This window comes from Barbatula barbatula (assembly GCF_947034865.1).
Source record: "Barbatula barbatula genome assembly, chromosome: 24".
Lineage (NCBI taxonomy): Eukaryota > Metazoa > Chordata > Actinopteri > Cypriniformes > Nemacheilidae > Barbatula > Barbatula barbatula.
Window position 1 is genome coordinate 16,664,453 of NC_136787.1, and position 23,807 is coordinate 16,688,259.

Consider the following 23,807-nt stretch of genomic DNA (forward strand, 5'->3'; position numbering starts at 1 on the left):
CCATTGCGGCTCTAGCGTCAGGGGCACGTCTATGCACGTTTCTTAAATATCTTCGAGCCAACATGGCGGGCGGCGTAAGGCCGTTTCCCTCATTGTTGAAACGTCATGTAACGAGAAAAATGACTTTTTATTGAATGTTTACATTTTTTTTACATGAATAACACTAATATTCACAAAAAGATACTGACACATTTTTAAAATAAGCGGGTTCGATAAAGTAAAAACTAAACTAATAAAAACATTGATTGCACTTTCCAAAATGTGCTTATAGTTCAGTTAGCTTTACCTCATACATGCATAGTTCTTTTTTGTAATTAATACATTTAATAGAGCTGATTGAAAAATCCAGACCTCAAAACCTTGTCTAGACTTACCTTTTCTACTATTACGGTTATAAAATGTGCCAAATAAAATCTAGAGATTAAACATTAAATTGAACAGCTAAATTTTATACAGCTATGCTCAGAATATATAAAAACATTTCAACAAGAAGAAAAGTAGGAGGGCCGTAGCGGCAACAACAGCGGCGTCACGTGACTCCCAAAGCCAGGAGGCTGCCCTGTTCCAATATGGTGGTCAGCTTGGCGGAGCTGCGTCTCCCGTTAATCGTGTCGTTACTGTGCGGGTTCGGGACCTGCAGCCAACAAGAACCGCAGGTTTACGCTCTGCGCTTAGAAGACGCCGACGAGCGGGTGCACGTGCGCAAAGGAAATATCGAAGCTCCGCACGACTCCAGGTTCAAGCTGAGATTGTTTGGATCCCACCTGTCCAATGAGACCTGGCCGTGGGTCGCGTTCGCCGCTTCCGCCGATCCATCTTCGGATGACCCGTGCCCGGACGAGGGCCGCCGCGCGTCCACTGCGTTCCGGGTACGCGGTGAGCTCGTGGTGGACAGAAACGACAGCGCGATCGTAGAGGTCCACACCGAACTCGCAGCATCCGAATCGAAGCGCAAGGATGCGGAATCTGTGTTCCATCACGTGTGCGTCTTAAAGGGCCAGAGCTGGGTCTCATTCGGGTCGGACTTGTTCCGTATAAATGTGCCACCCGATCCTCCACCCGATGTGCCACCAGACTACATTCCTCTATGGGGTCTTGTTTTGGTCGTTGTGTTGCTGGTTTTCATTTGCGGCATGGTCAGATGCCTGAATCTGAGTTTGCTTTGGTTGGACCCGTTGGAGCTGTATGTCCTTCACAGCTGCGGTTCTGAAGATGAGAAGAGTAGTGCCAAGCGTCTGAAGCCCATTCGGAGGAGAGGAAACGTTCTGGTGTGCGCTCTTCTGTTCATCTGTGCCATGGGCCACTCGGTTCTCGGTGTTCTCTTGTACCGCCTGTACGGGTCCATCCTGCCTGCCGTCTTCACCAGTGGGTTCCTCGTGTTCCTTCTGGCCGAATTGGTACCACACATAATATGCTCTGGCTACGGGTTCCAGATGGCCACGGGTTTGATATGGTTGGCCCAGATCTGTCTGATTCTGACGTGTCCCCTCTCCTGCCCCCTCGGACTTCTGCTGGATCTGATCCTGCGGCGGGACGTGAGCACCTGCGGCGTCCGTGAGAAGACAATGGAGATGATCAGGACTAGCGTGAACGACCCGTACAATGAGTTTGTCAAGGTGGAGTTCAGCAAGGGTGCGCTCAGGACCAAAACCGTAGAGGATATCTTGACCCCTCTGAAGGAGTGTTTCATGCTGCCCTCCACGGCCGTGCTGGATTTCAGCACTATGTCCGAGATCATGCAGAGCGGGTACACCCGGGTGCCCGTGTACGAGGAGGAGAGGTCCAATATTGTCGAAATCTTGTACGTGAAGGATTTGGCGTTGGTGGATCCAGAGGACCGCACTCCCATGACCACCATCACAAAGTTCTACAATCATCCTCTGCACTTTGTTTTTAATGACACCAAACTGGACGCCATGCTGGAGGAGTTCAAGAAAGGCAATTTGAGCTTTTTACAAATCCTTTTAAATTCTGTCTATTATAATCTGTATTATTTTAAATCTGTTTTACAGTACATACATCAGTAACCCTTAGGTCAATAATGATTTATGTTTTACATTTTTTTATGATTGTAATGTGTTTTTATTATATTTGCCATGATAACGTCAGAATAACCGTATTCGCAATTGGTTCTTTCAGGAAACTCTCATCTGGCTATCGTTCAGAAGGTAAATAATGAAGGAGAGGGAGATCCTTTCTATGAGGTTCTGGGTCTGGTGACGCTGGAGGACGTCATCGAGGAGATCATCAAATCTGAGATCCTGGACGAGTCTGATGGTTACAGTGAGTTATGATGTGTTTTTGAGCTTGCATTTTTTAAACAGGTTGAACATATGTTTCTGTCTTGTTCTTCAGGGGACATGAAGGTGAAACGTCCGATGGCCCCTCTGGAGATTCAACTGGAGCCCCGAGGCGTCCACGAGGAGTTCTCGATCTTCAAACCCCCGGAGGGCGAGGCCAAGATTCGCACGTCTCCTCAGCTGTTACTGGCTACACATCGCTTTCTGTCCAGAGGTGCGTTTCACTCAAAAGTCACACTTTACATCTGTTGTTGTGTTTGTGTATGTCTGGTCACCATACAGAAAAGGTTTTTACTTTGGCAGTTTTATTTCAAATATCATAGTTAAACTATAGTTACTGTAGCAAAATGAATTTGTTGTTACTATGGTAAAACTATAATAAACATAGTTTTTCATTCTTTGTAATAAAATCATGCTTCGTTTTGTAAGGGCTTAAAGGGATAGTTCATCCAAAAATGAAAATATGTCATAATTTTTTCACCCTCAAGTTGTTTCAAACCTGTTTTCCAAAATTCTTCAAAATATCTCATTATGTGTTCAACAGAACAAAAATAAACGGAAGTGGATGATATCGTAGAACTGAAAAAATTGCTAACATTCTTCCAAATATCTTTCTCCGTGTTCATTGGAACACAGAAATGTAAACCAGGTGAAAAAAATGATGACAGATTTTCATTTAAAAAAATCTTTGACTACTATTTAATTCTTCCTACTTTGGTAGTAAACGATATGCCGGAACTGAAAATTTTAAACCTGTATGACTTCCTTTACTTCACAGGACACAAAAGAAGATGTTTCAAAGAATATTTTTAACTGGCCCTCATTCACATACACTGGTTTTGTATCTTTGACTTTTTGTGTATAGTTTAATGCAATGTAGGTGGCCTTGGATTAAAGCGTCTGCCAAATGCATAAATGTAAATGTGTCCATACAATAAAAGTTACCAACTTTCTTCGAAAATCTTCTTTTGTGTTCTGCGGAAGAAAGAAAATGATAAAGGAGTGAAATGGCAAGGGGTGAGAGAGTCTGTGCAGGTCAATGATGATATTTGATGTTAAACTCCGCCCTTACTGTCTGTTTTCAGAGGTGGAACACTTCTCGCCGCAGCGTGTCTCTGAGAGAGTCTTATTTCACTTATTGCGTCACCCGAGCGTCAACCAAGAAGTGATGTTTGACCCGGGGAACCGGTTCTGTCCGGATCACTACCTGTACACACGGAACCATCCTGTAGACTATTTCATTCTGCTGCTGCAGGTGTGACACATCACTAACACAACCAGCATATCTCAAACACGCATCACCTCGATGTTATTCAGGTTAAAAATGTTCTTTTGTAAGAAAATGTCTGTGTTTTTTTTTTGGTGAATGAGCACTAGTAAGTCTTTTTGTACATTGTAGTGTGTATATATGATGATATGAAGAGTTTGGTTCCATAAAAAACATTTAAAAACAGAGTCATCTTATTTTGGAACCAAACTCTTCATATATATATATATGGTGTGTGTGTGTTCAGGGTCGTGTGGAGGTGGAGATCGGGAAAGAGGGATTAAAGTTTGAGAACGGCGCTTTCACTTACTATGGTGTTTCTGCACTCACGGCTCCCTCCTCGGGTGTGTTTTTATCTCCTCTGATCTTTATCTGAATCACGTGTGTTATTGTTTTAATGATACTGCTTGAACAAACAAACAGTAAAAGTTACATCGCAAAAGGTATTTGATTGTCACTCCTGTGAAGAATAGGACGAGAAGAGCTGAATTCTCACAACACTGTTATGTTTCAAAAGTGTATTATCCCTTTTTAAAATCTTGTGAGATTTAAAGCAACAGAAAAAATCTGTGACACTTTATTTTATAGTGTCCTTGTTACACGTGTATTTACTATAGTATTGCCTATAAATCATGCATAATTACATGTAACTAAACCAAACCCGTATCTTAACCCTATAGTAAGTAAAAAAAATTATAATTCAGCACTTTAATGAAAATTACACTGTAAAATAAAGTGTAACCAAAAATTCTGTGTGAAAAGAGAAGCACTGTGGCGATACCCAACATAGATTCACAAACAGTCAAACCACAGGTGTGCATCTGGAAGTCACCAAAAAGGGACTTACAGACATATATTTAAGTAATGAATGTTTTAAAAGCAGGGGCTTCATTCTCTTTTAGAGTAACTTCATCTTGCCACATCCATAGCTTGACAATATGATTTGCATAGAAATCACTCGGCTGACACATATTCTGATGTCTCAGTAGTGCTTTATGAGAACACAATCTCTGATTATCATCTATAGAGCTGATAGGAGTTATCATTTGTTATTTTATTGCGTAACCGGTGTTATTGCATGACACTCAATGGCCCATTATATTTGTATTTCAAGTGCCGATATATTGACTGTAATGTAATTTGTTTTTGGAACAGTCCATCAGTCCCCGGTGTCCACGCAGCATCAGTCCCCGAGAGACCCATTTGAGCTGAGTGAAGCCACCAGCCCGTCCAGCTACTGTCCCGACTACACAGTACGAGCGCTCACAGACCTTCAGTTCATTAAAGTGAGTCTTTTCACGGGTTTACTAATGCAATCGTGAATAGAAAAACCACTGGATGCTCAAATGTATTCTGTCCTATATCTGGACGCAGGTGACCCGTCTGCAGTACCTCAACGCCCTTATGGCGTCCCGGGCGGCACAGAACCTCGACCCTCCTGAAATTAAGATCCTGCCCAACAGTCAAACCAAACTCTTGAATGACAGAAACACTACACAAGGTAAAGCGAGAACAGCAAGTAAAGCACATGCATGTCATCCACTACATATCAGATGTTTCTGTGTCTCTGTGTGCTGTTTTTGTGTATTTTTCTGCATTTTGTTAAATGTTGAGCTGTGGAATGTTGCGAATGCTAAACGTGCAGGAACAGGTCAATGAAATTGTGTGTAAGATGAGTAGAGGAAATACGTGTGTCTGAAATGTGACTCTCTCTCTCTCTCTCTCTTTTCTCTCCTTCCCTTCATTTTTTCCCCTCTTCAGACTTTCAGCTTGACTTTTTGTTCTTTGACGCAATTGACAACTACTGTTAGTGCACTTTGCATGAGGTAAATGCAAGTGTAGCTTTAAGCATGTTACGCTGATGTTTGAGACATGTTAAAACCTCACTGGAAGAGCGCCACCAGGTGGTGTGTGTCATAAATCATCTCATGCGTAATGACTAGGGGTTGGGAATTGAAGTAAATTCCTATCCTGGAATCAAAATCGAAAGGTTAGGAATTGGATCGGAATAGAAAAGAATATGAATCAAATTTCACATTTCTTAAAATATAAATTCCTCTTATTAAAGGGATATTTCAGAGGCATAACAAAGTTTCCCCATGTTTTACCCGCAAGGTATAATGCAGTAGGAGTATTATACCACGTATAATTTCTCTTCCAAGAATTAGAATTTGAAGCTCCAAAAATGCATCCATCGAACTAAGAACTGCTCGATGCGGCTCTGTGGTCTTAAAAAAAGTATTCTATATCCATATTGACAGCGCTATTCACATTTATCCCTCGGATATTTGCCGGAAAAACAAGCCTCTGGTTCACACACAGCCGAGGAATAATGGAAGCGAGACATTAACAGCTTTGTATATATGGATATTTCTCTTAAACGTGCTCTCCTGTAGCTCAGTGGTACGAGCATTGCGTTAACAACGCAAGGTTGTGGGTTCAATCTGAGGGGATTGCAGATACCTATGTAAAATTTATAGGACAATGCTTTGTAAGTTGCTTTGGCGTCTGCCAAATGCCTAAATGTAAACAAATCGATTACCTTCAAAAGACCTTAAGACCACGGAACCTTGTCAGACAAGTTTCGTTGATCGATGGATGCACTTTTTGGAGCTTCCAAATTGTTTTTGGACCCTAATTCACTCCCATTCTACCACTTGAAACAAATATTATACATGGTATAATAACTCTTCAAGAGTTATCCTTCAAGAAGAAAGTCATATTCAGTCAGGATGCCTTGACGGTGAGTAAGACATGGGGAAGTATTGTTTTGGCTTGTTAACTTGTGATCTGCTGACATCTCAATATGAAAATAAACCATATTTTTAAGCAGTTTAACTATACTATTTGCACTAAAGCAAGGGAGCCACAAATGTACCGTAGTTTCATTTTAGTATCTACAGTTTACCCATGATGTGGTTAAACTATGGTAATACAAGTTGTAATAATTGTATGTTAATACACAAAACAGTCAGTGCTCATATATAAATATATATTAGGCATGCACCAATACCATTTTTTAAAGACTGAGTACAAGTGAGTACATTCTGAAAAAATTTATATCTTAATGTGCTTTTTACAAACTTTAAACGCAAATTTCACAACACATTACAGTCAGTTATGTCACACAGGGTATCGGTTTTTGGCATCGGTGCATTTTTACGAGTACAAGTACATGAGCTTAGTCGGGCCCGATACTGGTATCGGTGTTGGTGCATCCCTAATAAATATATATATAAATATCAAAATCGGTAAGAACCGGAATCGATTAGCAGAATCGGATTCGCTAATATTCAAACCACACCCAACCCTAGTAATAACTGTGGATAACAGCTGCATTTCACTGCATGACTGCCTGGAGCTCCTTAACCTTTAATAACCTCTAATGTATTATTACTGTCTGTTCACACCTTCACATTAAACTCTCAGACAGGATTTAAATGAGCGGTAAGTACTGATCTGTAATTCTCTCCTATGTACAACTTGCTTCAAAACAATTCTGAAACTTATTTGCTTTTTTTGTAACCAATATAGATGTGTTTGTGCACCCCAAAGTTCTGTCATTGAATCCACCTCGTGTCGTTGAAAATCTGTATACGACACATATAAAACCTTTCGTGAAATTTCTCGGTGGTTTTGTGTTCATATGGGAGTCAATGGGGTTCAGTGTTGTTTGAATATCAACTTTCTTCAAAATATCTTCTTTTGTGTTCATACAGTCACACAGATTTGGAAGGGAAAATAGTTCAATTAGTCATTTTGCATAAAGTGCTCACTTACAAAAAATACAGTTGATATCACGACAATCATGTCTGTTCTCAGCCAGAATATCATAATAATGAATTATATTTAATTGAGACATAAACTGTGTCTAAATGCTGATGACAGAAAAATCTGACGAATTTTAATCATTTATTGCAACGCATCGGATGTGAGACATCTGACACCTATTACGCATCGCAGACCCGTCCACATTCTGGTCCCCGTCCTCTTGAATGTTTTCAAATGGATTGAGGAATGATTGATGCTTCTGATTTTCCACAGGTGCAGGTAAGAGTCAGGACTTCAGGCCGGATGAGGAGCTTCACAGTTAGAGAGGAGCTGTCTGACCTTCTCCTAAACTCCTTCTCCAAAACTTACCAGGGTTTTATTATAACAACTGATTCATTATTGTCGTCTTAAATTAATGTTTAATTCCCGGAACACAGCGGTTGAGCCGGACAAAGGACTGGTGACAAAAAATGTCATTTCAAGACTGCTGGTAATGCTGTGATTCCTTCATACTGTACTCACATAATCATTCCTGTGATGTCACTTCCTGCAAGCATCTTCATTTGAGTTTTCCTTAAGGGGTATGAGTGTACATATTTGCATCTGAATCCTGCAATGTGCCATGCACTTAATATTTCTGCTATATTTCTGCTATACGGCAGTGTTATAATGTTGTCGAGCCCTAACGTGCCAAAATGTGTTTGGAGAGAGACAGATAGAGGACAGAAGAAACATCATCCAGAAATAATTCATCCATAAATGATTCATTATTTATTCACACCCATGTTGTTCGAGACGTTTTTGTGGAACACAGGTGTTGTCTTTTAAGGCCCTGTATGTATGTGCCAATGTGGATTTAAACACGGGAAACTGAGGTTGATGTGGAAAGCTGGATTTTTTCACATGCAGATGTTATTTTCTCTTGAGTGTTTTTGGAAATGGGATGTGTTCCTCTCGCTTTTAGAAATATCTTCATTGGTCCCAGAGAGATTCTAGCATTATTTTTATAAGACTCATGCCTTAATGTGTCCCCCCACATTTCTTCCTCCCCTGACTAAAAAAGTCAGAGCTTCAAAAATGTCACGTTGAATGTGATGAAAAGGTCTAAACCGTCCAGTTTTGCGAGAAAAATGAGGGCACTGATGTTCGCTCGATACGTGTACTTCAGTTTTATCTTAAATTCCCAACGACCATATCTGCTTTTAACGTTTCCTGCATGCCCGCATTGAAATTTAACATCTCAGATGTATTTTGGGTGCTTCGATGTCTTGCATGACTGTAGAGATGCAGTCTTAAGCTGTTGTTAATAAGCATATGAGCAGAAAACATCACCATCATATCATATCATTCCATTACTGTAGCCTGACAAATAGATTTTAGCAGTATTGAAATTACCACCTGTAGAGGTTGTATCTTATTTTTAAAACAAATTTGTAAACTTAACCAAGACTTATTTGGTAATGATCCTAGAAGTTACTATACGCCTTTATAATAATTTCTCTATCCGTTCCATTAGCTCAGATTGGAGATGATGCCAGAATGCTTTAATCATTTTCTTATGATCTTTTATTTTGAGTTGTCATACCACATGGTGTAAGCTATTTTGGGTTTTATAGTGCAGTGATATGACGTTCAGGAATGACATTTATTTGCCTATAAGAATTATTTTGTTGTTATTGATGCCTAATTTAAAGAGAATTACGTAACCTTACGTAAAGCGTGCTCATTTTGTTGTTGTGATCATAACCCATCAGATGATGTTACCAAGCATCGAAAAATCCCCCTTTACTCTCAGAACAGCGTGTGATCCTGAGTAAATATTATTTTGCTGTTGAAAAACACATGTTGTACTGTTTGTTCTGTTGTAAAAGTCAATTTCTATAAAATAATGAATGTATATTATAAAATTCCTTGTTTTACTCTATGTATCAGAAATGGTGGGTTTTTATATAGTTTAAACTTCACTAAATTAATATGAAACTAAATCATGTATAAGCTGTAAACTGGGACCAGATGTGGATAGATAGCAGCTATTCAGGTACAAACATATTTTAACAGGTTTTATAAATACTTTAGAAGGTCGGATCTACTCTGTTGTACAAAATCCATTCTATGATCTTGATATCAACTGTTTGATAGTAAATAAACACAACCCAGTGCTAAAGTAATGGTTTCTTTCATTACATTTATAAGATATATTTTGATTTTTATCAAAAGATTCCTTTCAAAGCTTTTTATCTTTTGAAAACTCTGCTTTCAATATACAGTAGTGCCAGTGACGATGTGTGCTTTATTAAAAAAAGTTCAATTTACTTTAAAGATGACATGCACAATATTCAAGGAAAATAGTTTAAAAAAATGAAACAATGTTATAAATGAAAGTGAACCGTCACTTTTTGTTGTTCCAGTGTCAGTGGAAGGTGATAAAACTGCAAGGATAAAGGACACTTGCAGTAAAAATGACTTTGACATCAGTTTCAGAAGTTTGAGACAAGAGTTTTATGTCTAATGTGATGATATTCAGACACTTTTAAGTGAATATGAAGAGCTTTCTTAAAATGGTAGAAATGTCAGTTTCATTTCCTTCTATATTCTGCCATAACAGTGGCACTCTTTCTCGTGACTTCCCTCAAATTCACATTCATTTAGACTTCTACGAGGAATTCAACCTGATGGTTTTGGTTGGTTTGTTTTGCAAATGTAGTTTATGTAATAATTGGTTCTTTTAGTTCCACCTCTCAGCCTTTCTAATGTCTTTCTTTATTCTGTGACACATTCAAAAAGCATATAAAAACAACAGTTCCTGAAATTATGACCCATCCTGTAGATCTATAGTAGAACACACCTCACAAATGACCTAAATTTATCCAAACCCAGAGCTCATTTATTTTGTGACATGAATATTCACAAGTCAGTATATTAAGCAGCGGTCAAAGGTGGTGATGTATTTGTACAAAATTTGCTTTTTATGCCGCTTTGTGGATTAATATGAGATGTATGGAAACAAATGCAGAAAACAAAAATGAATACTGTATATTTACTGGACAAATTTATTTGGCATAAAAATCAAACATCATCAGGGAATATGGGTTTATTCTAATAAACAAAGAAACGCATATAAATAAAAAGTATTGAGATGTATCCGTTGGTAATATTTTAATGATCTTCTCTTTTGTTTGACTATACAGTCATCACTCCAACTCTTGACTTCTCTGATGATTTGTTAGATTTATTCTCTATTGGAAAATACCCTCATATGGTCACACATCTGAGAATCATGTGCTAATCGTAATGCAAGTTTCTGAATGCATTTCATCAAACATGAATGCGGTATTGCATTTACAAGAGGCCACAACATGTTTGTAGCCTGCATGCTTTATATTTTTGACACTCCCAAAGTTGTTGTCACTTCCTTTAACAAGCCTGTGTGGACTTGATCAATGACCATATATGAAAGAGGAAATGCAAATGACATCACGAGTGTTCATATAAGACGTTTATGTGTGAACACATTCAATATTCAAATACAATTATATGAACAACACACTTTTGTAAGTATTTCTCTGACACGCGTTTAAATTACAACGATACAGGGAAGAGACTTCAAATGAATTCAGTGATGCAACACAACCACTTCCCGTGTTTATATCACAGACGAATATTGCATAAGACATAGAAACACTGACTCATGGTATCACAACACAAAAACTCCAGCAAAAACTGGATAAGCATGGGTTGGGAAAGCAGGAATCTCGTTTGTATGGTGTTTTCATGGCCTCATATCCTGTGTGTTACTTCTGTTGACAAATTCCAGCGGATTGCATCACTGATCTGGGGCCAGTGTGATACTCCACAGATACTTTACCATTGTGCGTTAAGTCAAATGAGCAACTGATCTTCAGCAGTGCTTCCAGCTTTATTATATGAGTCTAAATGAGGAAGTTACAAAAGTGGAGAAATTCAGCGGACACTCCAATAAACACCAAGAGAATGAAGATTTCATAATCGCAGATAAAACCTTAAAAGTCATGTCACGGAATTTTGGACTTGGAAATACACTTATTGTGTCGCTGGATCATGTCATCAATTCACCTCGCCTCTTTTTTTCCTCTATGAAAATGAAAGTAGTTTAAAAGAATACGACTATAAAAAAATGAGAGTCTGCTGTATCTACGTTTTATATCAAGCTTGAATATTTTATTAGGCAATTTCCCTTAATAAAAACGCTTTAAAGCTAATCTTACACAGCCATTCCCATCACAAACAATAAACAAGCTCAAATTGATCAAATAGTTGCCTTCTATACAAGCAAATAAAGTTTGGCCTTCTTTAACGCATAATAATGCATTCGAAGAATATCGAATAATGAAGTGATATTGAAAGAAATAATGATGAGTTACAGTTTTGATGTCAATCGTCAAATAAACAAATCAACGAAAGATTTTATTTTCCTGCTCTTTAAAATCTTTATACAAAGTGTTTCTTTTTGTGCACGATCATAAAACATTTTATTGCACATTTGAAACATTGAAAAAAAACACATTTACAAATGCACGTAAAGTTATACTGCAAAAAGCTAAAGCTAATAAAAGAAATAGCCTAAATAGTATCGGACGTTGATTCAACACAATAAATTCTTTGACGTAATTTGACGTAACCCTGCCTTCAGGGAGATCTCCTGCGTGACGTCACGTCGGTGTAAACTACACGCTTCGCTTCCTCTTCCTCGCGGGAAATTCCCACGTGAGGTCGGGTCTGTGATATAAAGCAGATACGGGCACAGGACTGTCATTCAGGAAAAGGAAAGCATCTAAGGCGCACTTTAAACTAACTTACCGATTACCTTACCATTAAACGACATCTTTTATAACGATGGACTGCGAGGGAGTTGACCTGTTTGTGTCTTTTGAGTAAGTGTCCCAAATGGACGCCTTTTTTATTTCATATTATTTTGATAGTTTAGTAACCGTTCTTTAAAAAGATTTTGCACGCAGCATCTCTTTATATTGTCTTTTATTTGTGGTTGCATTTGCTGTTCTGATTATATTCTGATTATATTTTTGATTTGTTGCAGATCTGCATATCTCAAGGACAGTGGGATGGGTTTTGATGAAATGGATTGCTCCCTGGTGCGTTATTTTTCTGTTTCAAGTTTCAGTATTAAATCACAAAAGCAAACGTGTGAAAATATATGACCTTGTTTCTCTTCAGAATGGAAGATGTGACCTGCATAAACCAGTGAAAGTGGAGACGAGGACTCCTCATCACAGCATGAGGCCGGTGGTGAAAATCGTTATTGTTATGCATAAGATGATGAAGTCCTACAAACAACCATCTGAGTGTAGTCGTCGTGAACTGCACACTTTCATCATGGAGAATGTGCTTGAAGGTACCACGAACTGACAAATTACTCTCTATGCTGGAGACTTCAGCAAAAAAAAACGTGTTTATTGAACAAATAAGTTGTTCCAACTTATAGTAGTACGCTAGTATGCTTGTTTTTAGTTAGGAACACGAATATAAACGTTGTAGACTTTTTAATCTACTTCTCAGAAATATAAGGTGTGTTCCACATGATGCGGAGTCGCAAGAATCTTCAGACGAATATGGCAAGCCGAATTAGCTTTTAATAATTCTCAGGATGTGAATTTTTTATATCAACAACTCAATTTTTACTAGTAAAATGTATATTCCTGTTATAAAGAAATATTATTTTTACTAGTAAAATAGAATTGTTGATATAAAAATGCATATCCTGATAATGATTAAAAGCAAATTCGGCTTGCCATAGGCGCATGGAAAGACGAGAGCCGACTGCTCCATATGCTTTTGAATCACTCCCGCAATGACGTGATTATCATCCGCCTGTCGGTTCTTGCTATGTTGCGTAAAGTTGAACAAGTCTATACTTTTTTACTTCTCAGAAGTGGAACTATACATCTGTATAAGTTAACTAATTTTAATAAAAGTGTATTATAAGTATTCTCCAAGTACACTTTGTAAATCTCAAGTACAAAAATAATACGGAAATTAGAACGTTTCCTTGAAGTGCAAAAAACAATATATGGTATATTAAAATACTAGACTATAAATGAATGAAGAGTACACGACTAAAGAACACTAACAAGTATACTTTTATGACCTAAAACATGGGTCAATTTAGTAGCACATAGTATTGAAATAGTAGCCTTACAAGGATACTTGGGGTACTACATAAAATATGCTTGAATTGAAATTTGAAATTGAATTGAAACTTTAAGAAAACTTAATTTTTGTAAGGGAGCTGTCTTTGGTGGTTTCTAGCTGGTTCAAACTAGGTGGTGGTCTCGGTTTACCTTGATAGACCACCTTAGACCAGCTAGAAACACATGGCATTACCCCACCTAGCAGATCAGTCACGTGCTGACATCCCCAATTGAAGAATATTTGTTTGTACTCCTGACTGATGCTGTAGAAGACTCATCGATCTCTGTTTTGTTTCCACAGAGCGGCGGATTAGTTCGGCTAAAGCAGGACCACGTTACACAAAGTCTAAGGTTTTACCATGTTCTGTGTGTGATCAATATCAGAAAACTCTGATTCGGAGCAGCGGAGATCTTCGTCTGAAGGCAGCAACTCTGAAGGGAGGGAATATCGAGCAGAAAGGTACTTTTAGAACACAAGATTTCTCATCAATCTTTAGAAATATGCTTCTTTCCAATTCAGCTGACAGTGATTGTTTACCTAAACTTTTTTTCTGTTTTTCCAGTTCGGTTTAATCTATGCACATACATATCGCCCAGTTCCAGCGTGGCTGATTCCCAACCCGTGTGTTTGGGCATTTCTAACAGCAGTCTCTATCTCGCTTGTAGCAGAACGGACTCATCGAAGCCTCCAAAACTGGAGTTAAGGGTTAGTACAATCAATCACAAACACTTTCTCCAAAAACCTTCACATAAAGATGTTTTCAGACATTAGAAATTAACACATCAAACCATTTTTTTAGGAGATCAATGACACCCTGAACACAATTGTAGCCAATGATCCAATGGGCTACGATCACCTGCTCTTCTACAGGAAAGAGAGCGGCGTGGCTTACAACACTTTTGAATCTTTGAAATTTCCCGGCTGGTTTATTAGCACAACGTTCGAAGATTTTGAGGATGTGGAAGTATCTCAGAAATCTGTTAACAGCATCAGCTCGTTCATGCTGAACGCTTAAGACCTGATCCAGAGCTGATAAACGGATCCCATTCAAGGAACCTTGAGTATGTACCAAGTACAGTGAGTTATCTAAATATGTTGGCTATTACTAACCTGCAGGGGTTTGTCATGTATGGACATCTGTGTCACTCCATTGCCTTGGAGTATAAATGTGATGCTTATATTGAGGGAATGGTGAATTCACATTGAATTCTTTGACGTGTATAAATGTGTCTGTAATGTAATTTTGTATTTATTTAATATTTTAATTATTTAATTTAATTATATTGCACTTGTATTTTGTTTTTACACTGTTAAAATAAAACTTAAACATGGGAATGACTTGTCACAGTTTTCTATCAGTACTTCAGATCATAAGATATAGTTCAGAGTGGAAAGTGATTCGTCCAAGTCTTGCGTCGTAAAGAATCACACATTTACACGAGGTTTGCCTCGAGATGATGATAAGTATGAGAGCGACCTCAAGTGGCATAAGACAGTCACTGTACTCATGTTCAAGTGGTTTAACAAATTCCCAACATGTCTTGTAGTTCTAATATCAATAGAGTTGAAACCTTTAAAACACAAATACCTATCTATCGTGTTAAATAAGGAACGCACCTTTTTGGCTAGAAGGGAGCTACCTCCACTACTGGGCATGCGCACATCAATACCGCATAATATTTGTCGCGCTGAAAACAGTCTATTCATCATTTTATATTATTGTTACTGATGGCTTAGTGTTGGGGTAGGTGTAGGCGTTAGCTAATGGTATTCTTTGCAATAATATGGCCGGATTTGGCACCACTTCCGGCCGTAGCTGTAGCAACAACCCTACGTCGTACAGTGTCGTGCGATCAAAGACAGCCTGCGATCCTTTTCAAGCCCTGTCAGAAATTTAGCTTGAGTAGGCAATAAAAATGCGATATTAAATGACGTATTGATCAACAGAACATGACAATAACATTAAAACGCCACGGTGACAAATGAAAAGCACAACTGCCAACGTGTGATGTATGTTGCTGTTTTTGTTTACAATTGGCGCATGCTGATGACGTTTTCTAGCTTGCGCCGTGAGATTCAGGAGGTGTCATCATCGTACAGTGTACATGCATGTCGTTCCCAAGTTTATTACATTCTAACATTCTAAAATCGCTTAGACGTCCATAAGGTTAAAATAAGATAAAAAAGAAACGTGATTAAGTGATCTTCTTGGAAATAGTTCTTGGATACATGTCTCATTCAAGCGTCACGGCGGCCTGAACTGAACCTGGTGCTTCAACTGCCTCGCAGTGGACAGAGAGGGGCGGTGCTGTGCTGGGAAGGCAAAAACTCTCTAGCGACAGTATCTAAGGGGGGCGGGGCTTCGCGATAGGTCGATTGGCACAGAGGAGTAAACTATTAAAGACCAAATGAACAGTTTGGTTCCAAAATACTCCGTAAAGGTTTTATTTTATAAACTACAAAGAGGCTCAATGTAGTATGGTGTTGAAATAGTTCACTCACACCTATAGGTTTACATATTAATATTTTATACATATTATTATTTACACCCTCTTGTCATTTCAAAATGTTTTGGGGGCGTGTAAATGATGACAGAATTTTCGTTTTGAAGGTGAACTACTCCTTTAAACTCTTACATTCCCATGTTTTTATTATTAAATAAATAAATAAAAATAAATATTAGCATGTTTTTATTGTGTTAATTGTGTAAGTTATCTGTATTTTTTGTTAAGTCAACGCAGATGCAATTGATATTAGTTATAATGCACAATAAAAAACAAGGTTTTTGAAATTCTTTAAAACGAAGTTATCTCATTTTGGACACAAACTCCTCGAATATTGGTCATCGATAGCCATATTGATAGACCACTATAGTTTTAGTACTGAAGATCTCAATATGAACTCAATAGTTTCCTAATTTACCCAAATCCAGATTATTTGACCTCTACAATATACATTCATTTTACACCTTCACACTCTTCACGTGTCTTCACAATGACACTCTCATTCGATTCTCTTATTACTTTTCGTGACCAATTTTAGCAGAAACATCTAAGTTGATATTTAAATGAAACACAACTAAGAAATCTTCTGAGCTATGAAAGAGCAACATCTGAGAAAGAACATATCCCTCATCACATTGTTACGCTGTAAGGGATATACTTTAGTCTTAAAATGACCAGTGTTGGTTGTTTTATAAATAATCATTTTAAACAGATGAAAACAATCGGGCACATTGCATTGTAACAATGTGAAGTGTTTGGTGTAATATTTGTGAACACCCCTCCCCCTAGAAGCATTTGCACGCTCACATGCGGCTGCTGCAGAATGTATGTCTCACATTCCGGGCACATGGCAACACCAGCTAAATATAGCCTGCCACTGCCAGCCCAGCAGCATGCTGGGATCAGGATTTCATCCTGTGAACGCAGAATCCCCATCACGTAACGCCTCCCCCCTCCGGTGTCCTCCTCTTGTGTACCGGGGAACTTGATCTGAGTGCCAGATGCAGACGTTCATTTACAGTCGAGCTGGAAGCGTCTCTCAGAACTTCATGTGCCACAACTGTGTTGTTGAAAAGAGATGAGATTATGTGTGCTGGAAAATGATCACGTGTCCTCTTTCTGAAAGAAATTCTTCCATCCACACTTTGACACAACATCAGAATATATACTTTTTAAAATGAAGAGTCGCACCTGTTTCATAGTTAATTTGATCTACACTTGTGGTTTCTCTGAGCTTGAGAAGAGAACACACTTCATACTAAACCTCATATTGACACCGCTTATATAAACGAAGGTTTAGCTGTTTGCAGAAGCCACTTGGTTTGATAGTTTATCATCGAATGCAAGGAAATTCTGACATTTAAAATAGTGGATTCATTGTCCAAATATCATCAAATTAACATTTTCTAAATTTAAAGTCTACTATCACGAATTAACAAATGTGCTACGAGTATCGAACTAAACTACACAAAACATACAAAAAATTTAGTTAAAGGTTTTATTTTATAAATAACAAAGAGGCTCAATGTAGTATGGTGTTGAAATAGTGAAATAGTTCACTCACACCTATAGGCCTACTAGCACACTGATATTAGTCTGCCTACTATATATACACTTCAAATGTACATGAACTGAAGTATACTTCACAAAATGACCTTGAAGTATGCTTTTTTTACAATGAGTCACGTTTTAAATCTTCCTATGGTTTAACCAAATGCAAACTTTTTGGCTTCCTCTTATGATGTAATTTAACTGACCTCTATCACACCTCCAGTTGTGTTTCTGAATTTAATGCTTAAAGGAGTAGTTCAACTTCAAAATGAAAAGGATTTACATATTAATATTTCATACATATTATTATTTACCCCCTCGTCATTTCAAAATGTTTTGGGGGCGTGTAAATGATGACAGAATTTTCATTTTGAAGGTGAACTACTCCTTTAAACTCTTGGTTGAAGGTTCATGTAATGGCAGCATTTGTACAAGTCTCAGTATGATCTGGCAGAGGTCTCGATTTGGTATTATGTGCCCGTATGCCACTCCTGTGTGCAGTTCTGAACCTCCTTACATTCCCATCATCTCCTGTGAGAATGACATCACAGACAAATGCTTCAGACATCTGTGTGACCAGAGACTCTGCGACCGCAATCTTTACTTTACACTGGCTTGATTTAAGTCAACAAAAAGAAATGGATCTTACTTCTGTAATGTGACACATTTTGGACTGGACAAAAAAATTTTAAACGATGTGGACACATCTAAATTAATCCCAATAGTAATGTTTGAAACCCGTCATTATTTGCAATGATCATCATTATATTTTAGCCGATTACATACATTTAATAACAAAAGTATAGTTTGATTTTAAAACATATAAGATAAATTACATTGCAATACGTTATATCAACTCATATAAGTTGCACATAGACGTACACAAGCAAATAAATCAGCCCAGAAGACGAAGTGCTTTCCATCATTTATAATTTCCTTTATTCTGTTACAAACATACATAGCATTTTCTAAATATAGACTTGTAAATTTTCAAAAAATAAAAAGCCAAAGCAAATGGTGTAGCCATGGGAGAAATGGAAGACTGCCCATTCTTATGGATGCAAACTGACATGTGGGCGGGACTTGACGGGATGGGTGGAGATACTTTCAGTATCTGAGACCTGAGCTCTTGACAGTGTCCTGCAATAGCTGTGAAATCCTCTGTGATCTCTCTCTCTCTCTCTCTCTTTCTCTCTCTCTCCGTTTGAAATGTCAGTATCATGTAACAAATCGAAAATGAACTGAAGACATATACTGTGAGAATGCCAAGAACCCGAGTTGAAACCAGATGAGGGGATTCCAACATTACAATCTCTGCAGAAAACATAACATATATTGGAAAAATAGCTACCTTTTTAAAAAGATTTTTCAGTGAGTGGCTGGGCTTGAAAAAAATTGAGTGGCTGGGCTTGTGCATACGATCTGGGTTAAAGAAATAGTGGTTTGCACATGGATGCTGTAAGGAGCTCAGGTGCATCACCTGGAACAATGCAACATTCTTCCCAAAGTTCTCCAAAAGTTCAGTACAGAGGTATTTTTTCATTTCAATGCCCTCGGACACATGGCGACACCCCACTGAATTCTGCATAAATCCCGACTGCAGGAAACCGGAAGACCAATTGGTCAGGAAATGACCTCATCATCCCATCCCTCTGGATGAGAATTGCTCCCCGTCCCTGGTTTCTTAGCGATAATAAGGCGGCAACAAAACAAGACGCTTTACAGCACATATTCTCACACATATATTTATATATCTATACTCACAAAATAAATCCGAAATCAACACAGCCAAGTTCAGTTCTATAGAATGTTAGTAAGCGCTTACGCTTGACTGTTTGTGCCCATTCAAAATGGAGGGGTCGATCAAAAAGTGCTGCAATATTCTACTCCGTCCTGACATTGAGCAGCCTATATAGAGAGGATTTTATGGCGTTATGTACATTAAAGTGAAGAAAGCACTCAGAATGAGGGCACATGGCTTATTGTAAAGAACCTGCCGAAGCAAAAATCTTCTTTGTTCTTCAATGTGTCACATTAGGCAGTCTCTATGAACTTAGCTTATAAGAGTAATAACTGCAGTCTTGACTGATGACTTTGTTATTGATTTAGACCTGCCATTTAAGGAATAATTCACCCCAAAATGTAAATTCTGTCATCATTTATTCACTGTGGTTGTAAACCTGTTTGTGACTCAACAAAAAGAAGACATTTTGAGAAATGTCTCAGTTATTATGTAGTCATCAATGGGGTTCGATGTTGTTTGGTTATCAACGTTCTTCAAAATATCTTCCTTTGTGTTCTGAAGAACATGACATGAGGATGAATAAATGATGAAGGAATTCTCATGTTGGGCTGAACTCTAAAGACACAAGTGCTAAAGAAGCATAAATCCATTGTGTTGTGAAGCTCCAGTACAAACGCTCAATGTAGTGAAGGAATATGAACAGCAGTTTGGGGGAGGGACGCAAGAATGTCCTGCCAACAGCTGCTGTGTCAGGCTTTCGCTTGCCGTTCACCAACGGCAGCCAAATCGGGACACATTACCGTAACACAACCAGCAAAGCCAAAGCACTTCAGTAACAAATTTCTATCTCATCAAACACGTTTCTCTACTTCTGCTCGGCTGCAGCAGCGGCATGCGTCCGTCACACGCAGTGAAAGCGCTCTGCTGATGTAATAACATTTGCAGTAGCGTGTGGAAAACAATTGAGCCCTTGTGCCTCGCCGAACACAAGAGTTTAAGCCACAGCTGAATCAATCCACGGTCAGGAATGCTCTTCATGCTTCTCACATTAAAATAGCCGGCCTGCTAAGTCAGCTCACTGTGGCAGAAAAACAGCTGCTGCCAGTACAGAAAACCAGTCTGGATTGGGCCACAAATAGGGATGCTGGCATCCGCTACCAACAGATAGACGGTGCTTAAACCAAACGGAGCCTTACTTCTTAGATGATAAATCACAGAAACACACAGAGCTGGAAGTTAACACAGAATCCTCACAAATCGCCACAAAATATTGTTGTTCCCAAAAAATGATGTTTGAGTCTCTGCTCTGGAGTCACACCGGATCCTTGTTTACACTGACCCATAACCCTTCTGTTCTTGCTAAAGTGCACAGATGAAATGCTCCCAACAATCTCCATCATGACCCACTGGACCACTTAGTTATTTTAAAGTTTGATGAAAGGCTAAAATAAATGTCGAGCATTGATATTGTTGAGCAACAATGCAAGAGAAAGCAATAAATTAAAAGTAAAATGCGGGACGGGTGTGCAGAAACATATACTACAGGACCACTGAAGACTCATTAACTGCAAAGAAAGAAAACAAAACATGAAACGATGTAAACTGAGTTTATAACTCATTGCTAATCTGAAGATGCGTCGTAAAGATGATTTTTAATTCTGCTATACTCTTTCACAAAACAAATACACTGGACAATTTTTCAATCCCAGCTGACTTTTTTACAAAATTAGCTTATTGAGCTTTAATAATTCTGATATATAACTTTGCGTATTCAAAAATATGCTGGTTTGTTTATGTATTCTCTCATAAAGAACAAGCTTCCGTTAAAAAATAAAAAACAAAAACACACACGCAAGGGGAAAAGTCTTTAAAAACACTAAGCCATGTAACGCTGTCCTTTACATTATATTAATATGGAGTGTTTTACACTATACCTCTATAACTCTTTAATATTGATTCTTATATCCAACAAGGGCATACAGATTTGGACCCAAGTCAAAACAAAACTCTTTTGTATGTCGACCCCGAAACATCTCACGGGCCAGCTTACAGCCATAACGTTTATAATTCATAACACTGGAAAAGTGTTCTCTTCCTTTCTACTCGTGTCTACAGAACAATAATGATCTTTATGGAAGACATCACCTGACAGATTCAGTCTTCATTTTTTTTTTAAACCTCTTTGCTGACAAAACATTTCAAATCTGAAATGAAAACATTTCTAAACCACAGAAGATGGACACATGGCTTGTCAATTGAGTCCTAATGAAAGAAAAATATATAACTTAAGAGCCCCATGGGAATATCAGTATATAAAACACAAAATAAAACACAATCAGAGAACACAATTTTACGACGTGATTATGAAGTTCTTCTGATGCACGCTTGGATAACATTTGGAGCCCCGTACTGCCTTGGAAGAAAACACACACCACTAAGACCTGTGACACTATGTCTTATGTATCTTTTAAATATCATTATAGACCCTTTCAGCCAGTTTCTGGCACTCTCAGATGTATTAAAGATGTAATTGTCGGTCGAGACAGGACAGCATAGGGAATAAATCGAACCCCCAATATTCTCCAATGAACCCCCCAACCCTCTGCACATACAAACTTCACGGATCTATTTCTCTGTCAAATTAAAAGTATGCCACAACATTTTAACAGGCTAGTCGAGTTCATGCAACTTCTTGTTTTATCATCATGTCATCAGTCATCGTCCACATCGTCTCCCTCCGACTCCTCTCTCCTCTCGTACATTTTATCCCGGTGTCTCTCCTGGATCTCCTTCATCTCCTCCGCGTAACGAGAGAAAGCTCCTCCGAACTTACCCCAGGCCTTGAAGGGGATGGTGATGGAGTTCCTGTAACTGGGCTTGACCTCGCTGACCCTCAGGAACACCCCGTATTTGTTGGAGCCGACGTCGAAGAAGAACCTCTTGGAGTCCACCATGATGGAGGTGCCCTCGGGAAGTTCTCCGTAGCCCCCCGCTGCACCAGGCCCACCGCTCAGCTCGTCGTCCTCCCCGCCGTAGTCGTCGAGGAGCTTGGCGAGCGCGTCCCGGAATTCGATCAAGCCCTGCGCCGGGAGCGCGATGGTCTGACCGGCCTGCACGCCGCCCCCGGGGCCTCCCCCGACCCCGAAGCCCGGTCCACGGTTGACGGTCTGGCGGATCCGTAGGAACCTCCCGCGCTGGTTCTCTTTCAGGTCGAGGTAGTATTTGCGGTTCTCCCGGACCAAGAACTCGCTCTTGAGCGCGCGCCGCGGCCCACCGTCGTCACCAGCACCGGACGACTGCGCGATCTGCTCCGGGCTGCTGGGCCCCAGCTGAGCGTAGTGCTCGATGAAATCCCCGAGGTAGTCGCGGAACTCCGCCGCCACGGACATGGACAGGGTCAGGCGGCTCTTGGAGCCCCCGGCGCCCACCTCCGCTATCTTAATGAAGCGGCCCTTCGAGTTCTGCTTGACGTCCAGGTAGAAGCGCTTGTTCTGGATGTCCAGACGCTTGGACGCCAGCTCCTGGGTCTCCTGCTCCCGCTGGAAGTGATGAAAGCCCCCGCCGCCTCCTCCTCCGCCGCCGCCGCTACCTCCTCCTCCTCCGCTACCTCCGCGCTCGCTCCCGCTGTCTCCATCCGCCATCTTCGCCACCTCCAGCCAACTTCTCCCGCAGAGAAACGCTCCACTCTGCCCGTGTGTCAGTGCGCACGGCTCTCGGACGCACGGCATTGGCCTAGCGTCTGCCAATAACGGGGGCTGCGGACGCGGAGGGTCGTTCATTGGTCCGGGTGCCTGTCATTCGGCCGTGAGGGCGGTACGCTCGGGCTCTATTGGTTGAGGATATTTCCGACCCGTTAGCTTGCATTTCCTGTCCATGATAGCTGACATTATTTTATTAATAATTATTAATAATCAATGAAAATTATTTGGGACTAATTTTAAAGTTTGAAGCATTATAAACAATAACCTAGTTCTAGATCATTATTTAGTGAATGTAACGATACCACAGCTTCCATACATTTATTATATATCATAAAAGAAAAATGACAATTATAAGAAAAAATTATAAAAGCGCACAATACCTTTACACAATATATCCCCGTACTTCAGATCTGATTCAGGAACAGCTATTTTCATTGACCGCCTTATTATGAGCTTCTGTGACTTGATGTATTTCAGTTCGTCTACGTATTTCATTCACTCCATGATAAAAATGACATTCAAACTATTTTGAAGGCTTTAATACGGTCCTGTAATTTAAATAAACCATATTCGTCCACTAGGTGGACTCGGTAACTCAGGCCACCATAGTCAATGTAGAAGTACGCACTACGCACATGAATAATAATTACGATTAAATCCAAATATCAAAGATTTATTTGAGTTATCTTATAAATGCCTCAGAATAATCTTCAGAATTAAAAATTATATATTTATGTACAACTATTAGCTAAACATAACTATTAGTTAAAAATGAGCTAAATG

At 39.2% G+C, this 23,807-nt stretch overlaps 3 protein-coding genes across 3 annotated transcripts; 2 read left to right on the forward strand and 1 right to left on the reverse strand.

Annotated features, from left to right (window-relative positions):
- Window positions 1-499: 499 nt before the first annotated feature.
- Window positions 500-9,504, forward strand: cnnm3 (cyclin and CBS domain divalent metal cation transport mediator 3). Its single transcript, XM_079449051.1, has 8 exons — window positions 500-1,938; window positions 2,140-2,283; window positions 2,356-2,514; window positions 3,386-3,555; window positions 3,815-3,911; window positions 4,723-4,853; window positions 4,942-5,068; window positions 7,612-9,504. The coding sequence occupies exons 1-8, from the start codon at window positions 570-572 to the stop codon at window positions 7,659-7,661; spliced, it is 2,247 nt and encodes a 748-aa protein (XP_079305177.1). The 5' UTR covers window positions 500-569; the 3' UTR covers window positions 7,662-9,504.
- Window positions 9,505-12,128: 2,624 nt separating this feature from the next.
- On the forward strand, window positions 12,129-14,861 carry il1b (interleukin 1, beta). The gene is made up of 6 exons (XM_079449063.1): window positions 12,129-12,248; window positions 12,413-12,467; window positions 12,550-12,727; window positions 13,825-13,983; window positions 14,087-14,229; window positions 14,324-14,861. Exons 1-6 carry the CDS (start codon window positions 12,211-12,213, stop codon window positions 14,537-14,539), a joined length of 789 nt encoding a protein of 262 aa, XP_079305189.1. The 5' UTR covers window positions 12,129-12,210; the 3' UTR covers window positions 14,540-14,861.
- Window positions 14,862-18,492: 3,631 nt separating this feature from the next.
- purbb (purine-rich element binding protein Bb) lies at window positions 18,493-23,036 on the reverse strand. The gene has a single exon (XM_079449062.1). The coding sequence runs from the start codon at window positions 22,962-22,964 to the stop codon at window positions 22,035-22,037; it is 930 nt and encodes a 309-aa protein (XP_079305188.1). The 5' UTR covers window positions 22,965-23,036; the 3' UTR covers window positions 18,493-22,034.
- Window positions 23,037-23,807: the final 771 nt, after the last annotated feature.

What these genes read in the sequence shown, in the direction of transcription:
- cnnm3 (XM_079449051.1), top strand. Translation starts at nt 570, where the DNA reads ATGGTGGTCAGCTTGGCGGAGCTGCGTCTCCCGTTAATCGTGTCGTTA. An exon ending in GGACGAGTCTGATGGTTACA is followed by an intron (nt 2,284 to 2,355) that starts GTGAGTTATGAT and finishes CTTGTTCTTCAG; the next exon opens with GGGACATGAAGGTGAAACGT. An exon ending in ACTCACGGCTCCCTCCTCGG is followed by an intron (nt 3,912 to 4,722) that starts GTGTGTTTTTAT and finishes TTTTTGGAACAG; the next exon opens with TCCATCAGTCCCCGGTGTCC.
- il1b (XM_079449063.1), top strand. Translation starts at nt 12,211, where the DNA reads ATGGACTGCGAGGGAGTTGACCTGTTTGTGTCTTTTGA. An exon ending in ATGAAATGGATTGCTCCCTG is followed by an intron (nt 12,468 to 12,549) that starts GTGCGTTATTTT and finishes GTTTCTCTTCAG; the next exon opens with AATGGAAGATGTGACCTGCA. An exon ending in AGGGAATATCGAGCAGAAAG is followed by an intron (nt 13,984 to 14,086) that starts GTACTTTTAGAA and finishes CTGTTTTTCCAG; the next exon opens with TTCGGTTTAATCTATGCACA.
- purbb (XM_079449062.1), bottom strand. Translation starts at nt 22,964, where the DNA reads ATGGCGGATGGAGACAGCGGGAGCGAGCGCGGAGGTAGCGGAGGAGGA.